At 37.0% G+C, this 8,807-nt stretch overlaps 1 protein-coding gene across 1 annotated transcript; it reads right to left on the bottom strand.

Annotated features, from left to right (window-relative positions):
* Positions 1-3,153: 3,153 nt before the first annotated feature.
* On the bottom strand, positions 3,154-3,912 carry tmem125b (transmembrane protein 125b). Its single transcript, XM_077224120.1, has one exon. The coding sequence runs from the start codon at positions 3,886-3,888 to the stop codon at positions 3,235-3,237; it is 654 nt and encodes a 217-aa protein (XP_077080235.1). The 5' UTR covers positions 3,889-3,912; the 3' UTR covers positions 3,154-3,234.
* Between the last annotated feature and the right edge of the window lie 4,895 nt (positions 3,913-8,807).

Genomic DNA, 8,807 nt, shown 5'->3' on the forward strand with positions numbered 1-8,807 from the left:
GTCAGAGATTTTGCTACATTATCATATTGAAAGATGTGATACTACAACCACAGGTCAGGAAAGATGCCACTACTGGCCTCACTACACTGACAAGCAAATGCTCCAAAAAATTTGCTGATGATACTTCCTATTCTTTTGTTTTCTGCCTGTGGTAACTATGAGTGAAATGTCACTTCATCATTGTGTATCAGACATTGCCACCTTGTGAAATATAGGTGAATTGGACTTATTCAGTCATTAAAGATTCAATTATTGTTGTGCAGAAAAAATATACTTACACTGTTACACACCTCGGGTCATTAGCAACAGTATACAATTTTTATTAAAAAAAAATGAATGGGAAAACACTTATTATTTTACTAATTTTCTTCTTGTTATATTCTTTATAATGAATTGATTGAGGACTTTAAAAAATGAATAAAGAGGGAAGTGAATGACGTCTTGGGTCACTAAAGACCCGAGGTAGGTGTTTAAGGGTTAATGCTTTTTGAAACTCTAAGACATGTTTCATACTTTACAGGCAGTGAAGTTGCATCTGAATTTGTGTCAAGTTTTTGACATTTTCACATGTGAGTTCCAAATGAAATATTGTAGCACAAGAATATAAATAAAGCTTTTTTAATGTTTTTGAAACTAGGGCCTTTTCGCTTCTTTTTAGATAGTGAAAATGTGTTTGAATGTGCGTGAAGTTTCAGACAATTTGCCAAAAATAATTTACCCCATAGGACAGTTAATGGACAGATGTAAAAAACTAATTTTGGAAAATGATTTTAGCCTTAAATATATGTAAAATACCGATATAAAGGTTTTTTTTCTAGCTGTGATTTCATAACTAGTTCCATAGAGAGTTAAGTTATCTCATGAGACCGGGTTGTCATCATCGCGACACATAACACCTGAAAATGACTGTAAACATGATGGTTTAAACAGCTTTACAGTTATATAATACACAGCTTTTAACAGAAGAATGAATATGTGTTTTTTTTTAATTATAAGCTTCCCATTTCTACTTTTAAATCCTTAAAAAATTGGCTACATCCACTTCCATTGTAAGTGCCTCATTTTTGGGAAAAAATAAATGTATGTTTAGTGGTAATTAACATTAAGTTTTGCCACAAATCTTAATTTTTATCAACTTAAATTCCGAATATTCATATTCAGGTGAATCTTCTTATGATCACACACAGTTCAAACAACAGCTCAACACCTCAAACTTATGTAATTAACTCACCCATAATAATTGTTTACCATACAATTGTTAAGTTATTTAGCTCATTCTTCGCTGTTTGTTTTATGTTCAAGTGTAGATTTTCCTTTAAAAATGTCTTGTTTAAAAAGAAGAAAAATTCAGCTACAATTCAGCAAATGAAAAAAAAGATACTGTCATTTTCAATGGAACAAAGATGCTTACAATGCTTTGTATGTACATAGATTTCACAATAAACACATTTCTAAATTAATTTAAATGCTTGGCATAAAATTTGTGTAAAATTGATTTAGTTTAGGTGAAATAAAACAATCATAAAGATCTCCTAACAGTGTGCATACTTAAAACATTAGTCATTCAACAAATGTGAGTTGGTTCAATGAACAGCTAGTCTGGAAAAGAAATATAAATAGAATAAGTAGGCTATATGTATGGACATCATTTTAGACTTTTAGCTTTTTGCGCCATCTGTAGACAACTGTGTGGAATGACAGACGCAGATGCAGACATAACAGCATCACTTCAAGTCAAGGCAGAGGATGAATTCAGAATAGGACAGGCATTTTGCCACAGAAATAGTATGATTAGTGTGCCAGTACACTAGCAGTTCTGGTCCATTCATCAGATTGGAAATGGGAGGGGAAGTTATAATGAGTGTGATCTGCACGTTTTGTCAATTGTCATCCAGTTATTCCATTCCTGCCTTCCATTCAGTCTTTTTATTTATTTCTCTCGTTTTTTGCAGCACTTAGATTTTTCTTATAATCACAAAGTTAACATGACAGCACAACACCTCCAATTTATGTAATTGATCCATCCATAATAACTGTTACCATTCAATCTTTATTTGCCATTGTGGCATTTCTTTTGAATATCTGCTTTAAGGTCTTGTAACATAAATAATAAATAAAATAAAAATATTTTTTTTCAATGAAGTATTCAATACTTCAGACATGAAAAAAGACATGTCTTCTGGCATACTACTTGTGGCGATTCTGAAGTGTGCATAGGATGGAGACTTTATTATCCCATGAGCACAAGGGAGAGGATTTATGAATGACAGTTAAGCAACGGATCTGACGCTGGTAGGTCACATGATAATGACAACATGGCGAATGTTGTAGCCTACGTCCAGATTACATTCATACTACACACATTCTATTTATAACATACTTTTTTTTAGCTGTCGTGAAGTAATTAATTATTCAAAATAAGTAGGATGCAGCCTCTGTCGTTTCCACACTTAATAGAACAAAGATGCTTATGTATATAGATTTCACAATAACTGCGTATCGTAAAATTAGATTAGAATGTATTTAGTTTATGTGAATTAACATAATTATGAAGAGCACATCACAATTTACTTTACAGCTAAACTACATCACATGTCGACTACCACTTATATTTTATAGAGCTGTATAGATATAGATTTATTCAGCAAAGTGTTCATACTTGTTATTGTTTTGGCCATTCAACAAATATGATGATTTACCCTGGAACGTGTGTAGAAATAACTGTTGACACGGTTGGTTTTGGTGCTATCTGTAGACAGCTGTGTGAAAGACACACTTAATGTGAACAACAGCATAGTAGCCTACACTTACTTTTTTGCCACCGAAATAGTGCAAGTAGGCCAGAATTCATCTGATGGACGGTGAAGTTGAATGCATTGCATTTTGGGATACAGTATTAAAAGGTGTGTGCTTTATTGTAATCTACTGCACATACTGCTTTTCATTCAGTCTTCTTCTATATGGATATGGGATATTCCTACTTGTTATCTTTGACTTCCAACTATAGGGGGGTTCCATTGCCTGCCGCTCAGAAAATACAACATAAAGCAAAGATGGCAATGCTATTATTTTTTGTTTTGGAGGTGTTTGATTGTCAAAGATGTCTTCTAGACAAACTGCAGATAATACATGATGCCATTTATTTTGCAGGTGTAAAATTAACAGAACAATATGTGCAAATAAATTTTATCATCATGTAGGAACTAGGGGCCGAAGGAATTCTCAATTTTTCTCTCATAACAAATTCGACTGACTAGATGTTGAATCCCTCCATGGACGATTCCTTTGTCCCGTCACTGTATACACTCTCCCCCTTCGTCGTCTTTGCCTTCTCGCATTTCTCTTTCCCTGCACATAAACTATCACTCCATAAGCAATCACACCTAGCACCACAGCGCCCCCACAGGCCAGGAGGGTCACACCAGAAAGCAGCATGTCTGACTTAGTGAGACTGAGAAGCGTAGTCCCACAGAACACCAGCGCCAAGCCAGTGAAGAGCAACAGCACGGGATCTGCCGTTCCTCCACTCCGCAGCTGCTCGATGCGTCTGCGGCTGTGTATGCAGCCCATGTCTTGCACAGCAGAGCTGAGCAGCTGCTTCATGAGGACCACCAGTGCCAGGAGACAGAGAGTAGATCCTACGCCCAAGCGCCACAGTACCGAGGGCCCAACAGCGGAAGAGGCGGTCGAGAGGAGCCCCACGCCAGCCGAGCCCAGGCACAGAACCATGGCCACTGAAAAGCAATAGCACACAAGAGAGACGTGTGGCTTTTTGAACCACCACAGCTCCACCTGGTCCTCCACGGCTTGGCGCTGGAGCCACAAAGGGTCCGCTTGCAGATGAAGGTGAGCTCCAGGACTCATCACACTCAGAGGGAGAAGCTCCATCTCAAGGGTCGTCTGGCGGTATGCTGTCTCCACGCTGTATGGTCACACATTTTACAGTTATCAACACTTTACAAAAAGGTTCAATGCATTAATGTAAGTTAAGTTTACAACATTTATTTATCCAGGTTGTTATCAATTTATAAGTATATTCGTTATAGTATTATATATATATTAGTTGAAATAGATTATTCAAGTGCGTTTTACAAAAAAATAGTACTTCAGGTTTTCTACTTCAGAATTTCATGTTTCAAACAATGTATTATTCGTGTCAAATCGATTAATTGCAATTAATCACATCTAACACACTGTAAAAATATATTATTGGTTTAACTTAAAAAAGTAAGTTACCTGGTTGCCTTAAAATATTGAGTTCTTTAAAATTCAAAATTTTAGTTAATGCAATGAAGGAGATTGATTTAAGCAAGAGAAACTCAAAATATAATGTTATCTGAACTACATTAATTATTTAAAGTTGATTTGACAAAAGAAAAAAAATCGTGATAACAAATCATGAAAATATTTTTTTACAGTGCATAAAAGTTTGTAAATATATAATATATGTGTGTGTATATATAGGCTACACACACACACACACACACACACACACACACACACACACACACACACACACACACACACACACACACACACACACACACACACACACACACACAGATAAACGCTCTAATTCAGTTAATTCCTTTGTAAGCTCATGAGTTTGTGAGTATATATGATTAATTACATTTGCAATCTGAAATTATAAAGGTTCTATTCCTACACAACCTTAAAAAGATGTCACAAACTTGTGAAGAGACACTGCCGGTTTACAATGTCTCTATAACCACTCAATCTACTTTTTTACTTTAGTAAAACAATTGTGTTAAAACTGTTAAATGCAAAATAAATGCTTCAGTATGTGTAACCCAAACTGATTTTTTTAAACAACTTTACTTATGCCTCCATTACTTAAATTAATTGTATACTGTGTAAATACCGGTTACTGTTACTACAGTTAAGCCACTTCAAATGATTTATAATAGAGCGGTTAAAATCCTAGATACGAAGCCCATTAGGTCACATCATTGTGTTAGTTTGAGGAATTTAAATATGTAATCTTTTGCAAATTTCACTAAATTTTCATTGTTGAAGCTGTATAGTTGCTCTCAGGGCTGTGGGTTCAGGGACTAGAGGAGCTCAGAAATGGAATTGTCAGATCCCGAAATGTAATACTTCATTTGGACAATCAACTTTCTCTGTACAAGGCACTAAAGCCTGGAATTGTTTATCCACTGAACTGAATGGGGAATCAAACTGGGTCCTTTTCAAATATAAACTTAAAGACTCTTTAATCAGAGGTCAGAAATGTGACCACTGATTGCCCGCTGTGTTTATATTGTGTTATACTGTATTATTATGTTTATTTTAACTGTGTATTGTTTAATTTTATGTAAAGGCCCACTAGGGACTAACATTGAGAATTAGCCTTGGCTAAAATGTTGTAGTATGGAACATGAGTTTATGTAACATACTTGTCCCTATTCAAATAAACTTAAACTAATAAACTAACTAATAGTTTTTTAACACGCTGGAAGAAATGATGAAATCCACCATTATAAACCACAGAGATAATTGTAAATAATGGAGATTTCCCTCACCTTTCCTCAGTGCATGCTTCCAATCCTTAATTCAAACTTTTGAATCAACATCATAACATTTCCAAACGTGATCCTCTTGTATCCTGAACAGCAGACTTGCATTCATGGTCCTGCTTTAGAAAGTGAAATTTTAGTAAGCTTAATTCTGACAAACACACACCATCCTCATTTGCTCTGGCTGGAGCGCAGGACTGTCACATCTCTCTTTCTTTGTCATTTTGTTTACCTGTCTCTCTCATTCTGTTGTGTGTCACAGTGCAAGCTGACTGGACATTGGTGCCAAGCACTCGCGGCGATGACATACTTCCCCGTTGTCTTCTGCCACATTCCACCAAGGCAATAAGAGGTTTCTCATTGTCTTCTTAGCGACACACTAAACAGCATGTCCGCAAATGGAGAACACACACAAACGTTCACACTCGCACATGTGTGCGCCTAGCAGGCAGACTGACACTGAAAAGCAAGGATGTCTTTCAAGGCATTGTGGGAAAGACAATAGGCCGACTGGAGGGACATCCCACAAAGTGAATCTCTGATGTCACGCTTGCAGCATAATGGATGTTTTGTGACTAAGGATGGTGTCATTCACATGACATAAGTTTACTTCGCCTCAGCAACAATAGAGCCACTCTTCTCAGTGTTTTTGTGCTGATTGTCCAGAAAAAGCATGTGTGGCATGTTATTCTTCATAAACCTAATTTGTATAGAATCATATAGGAAAATTATATTGAGTAGAGCTGTGGAGGACTCCACATATCATGTAAACATAATAATAATAATATAATAATAATATATTTTATTTGTAATGCGCCTTTCTCAGACTCAAAGCGCTACAGTACCGAACAAAACAATCAAACATGAGGATAAAATAAATAACATGTCTGAATAAGCCGTGTCCTAAATTTTTATATATTATAATTAAAGTAGTATTTAGGAATGTTGAATATTTACAATGTATAATTGATTCAGTTTATATAGAAGTCTATGTTTTGGATGAATATTTTATGTACAGACGAGACGGGCAGCGGCTGCCTTTCGGTTTCAAGAGTTGTGAGCTAAAACTCAAATTTTGTTACCATCACACCACGTTTGAGATCTCTACGACTTACGATCTCTGACGTACAGAAAAACACAAAACAGTACGGAAAACCTTTGCTGCTTGGACCTTTGCTTCTGCGTCGGGTCAGAGGTCGACTCAGGTACAGCCGTTACCGGAACCCACTGATTATAGTTTATGAAGTCACAAATATGGATATTTTTCTTACAAAAAAAGCATTACTTTGATTCAGAAGACCTTTATTAACCCCCTGGAGCTGAATGGGTTACTTTTATGATAAATGGGTGTGCTTTTTTGGCTTCAAAATCACAGTTCCCGTCACTCAGTTCACTGCTCATTATAAAGCTTGGAAAAGCCAGAATATTTTTTAATATAGGGCTAACTCCAGTTGTGTGTTGAAAGAACAAAGTTATATGCACTTAGGATGGCTTGAGGGTGAATAAATTATGGGATAATTTTCATTTTTTGATGAACTAATCCTTTAAATAGAATTTATTTATACAAAATTTAAGGACAATGAAGGACAAAGCCTTCAGTCTGATGAGGGACGCTACAGGTAGCTAGTGATTTTCCGATGTATTAAAATTAAACATGTTCTGGTTTTCTTGTAATAAAAATCTGGGTTGCTTTATTTACAGTGTATATGTCGACTCATGAGCAGTTAAGCTTGGAGTGAGAATTTTTTTTGGGGGGGTAACATCACAATAAATGTATTGTGATTGTCAAAACATTTGGTAACTAAACATACTGTTATAGGCATAGTGACAACATGTTATGTTTACGTGGTACAGTGACTGGTCTACTATTTTTTATTATTGCTTGACACAAATTTCACGATTTCTATCAATTCTATCAAATTTCATCAATTCTTGTGATTTGATTCCGATCTTGATTCAATATCGATTAAGTTTGATACATATTAGGTAGATGCATGTTAATTTTTCTTAAGAAAAAAATATCTCACCTAATGCTATACAGAGAGCCCTGTCAGCTGGTATTATTATTAAAGGCTAAAAATAACAACTCAATTAAAAATAATGTGTTTTTTATTATAATAACAATGTTATTATATATTATTGATATAAGTAAAATTACAATAAATATGTAATATAGTGCACATATGCTATTTAGCAAAATACTCCTCCCTAATTTTTCTAGCCAACTAAAGTGCGATATATGGTCATTAAATGGCTTTCCTGAGGTAAATGTAAGGTTATGTGAAATATTGTTCTCCAGCTGTTTTAACTGACCTCTTTCCAAGGTTGAAAAAAACTAGCTAATTGATCGATATTTGGAATGAGGCATACGTTTCTGTAAGTTGTACTGTATCTTTCAACATACCTATTGTTCAATTGTGTTTGTTTACTTGAGCCTCTTTTACCATTGTGGCCTAGTAGGGGTAAAATCTCTGCGTGGCAGGGGCAGCTGCCACTCAACCTGTCACCGTTATATGCGCCTGCTACTCAACCCATCACGATTATATGCGCCTGCCACTCAACCGTCTCTGTTATATGCGCCTGCCACTCAACCAGTCAACGTTATATGCGCCTGCCACTCGACCCATCACCGTTATATGCGCCTGCCACTCAACCGTCACTGTTATATGCGCCTGCCACTCAACCAGTCAATGTTATATGCGCCTGCCACTCGACCCGTCACCGTTATATGCGCCTGCCACTCAACCAGTCAACGTTATATGCGCCTACCACTCAACGTCACTGTTATATGCGCCTGCCTCTCAACCAGTCAACATTATATGCGCCTGCCACTCAACCAGTCAACGTTATATGCGCCTGCCACTCGACCCGTCACCGTTATATGCGCCTGCCACTCAACCAGTCAACGTTATATGCGCCTGCCACTCGACCATAACCGTTATATGCGCCTGCCACTCAACCGTCACCGTTACATGCGCCTGCCACTCGACCCGTCAACGGTATATGCGCCTGCCACTCAACCCGTCACGGATATATGCGCCTGCCACTCAACCGTCACTGTTATATGCGCTTGCCACTCAACCCGTCACCGTTATATGCGCCTACCACTCGACCGTCACTGTTATATGTGCCTGCCACTCAACCAGTCAACGTTATATGTGCCTGGCACTCAACCAGTCAACATTATATGTGCCTGCCACTCGATCCATCACCGTTAAATGTGCCTGCCACTCAACCTGTCACCGTTATATGCGCCTGCCACTCGACCCG

Source organism: Siphateles boraxobius, unplaced genomic scaffold, assembly GCF_051911475.1.
Source record: "Siphateles boraxobius isolate OS27281-9 unplaced genomic scaffold, OSU_SipBor_1 1, whole genome shotgun sequence".
Taxonomy (NCBI): domain Eukaryota; kingdom Metazoa; phylum Chordata; class Actinopteri; order Cypriniformes; family Leuciscidae; genus Siphateles; species Siphateles boraxobius.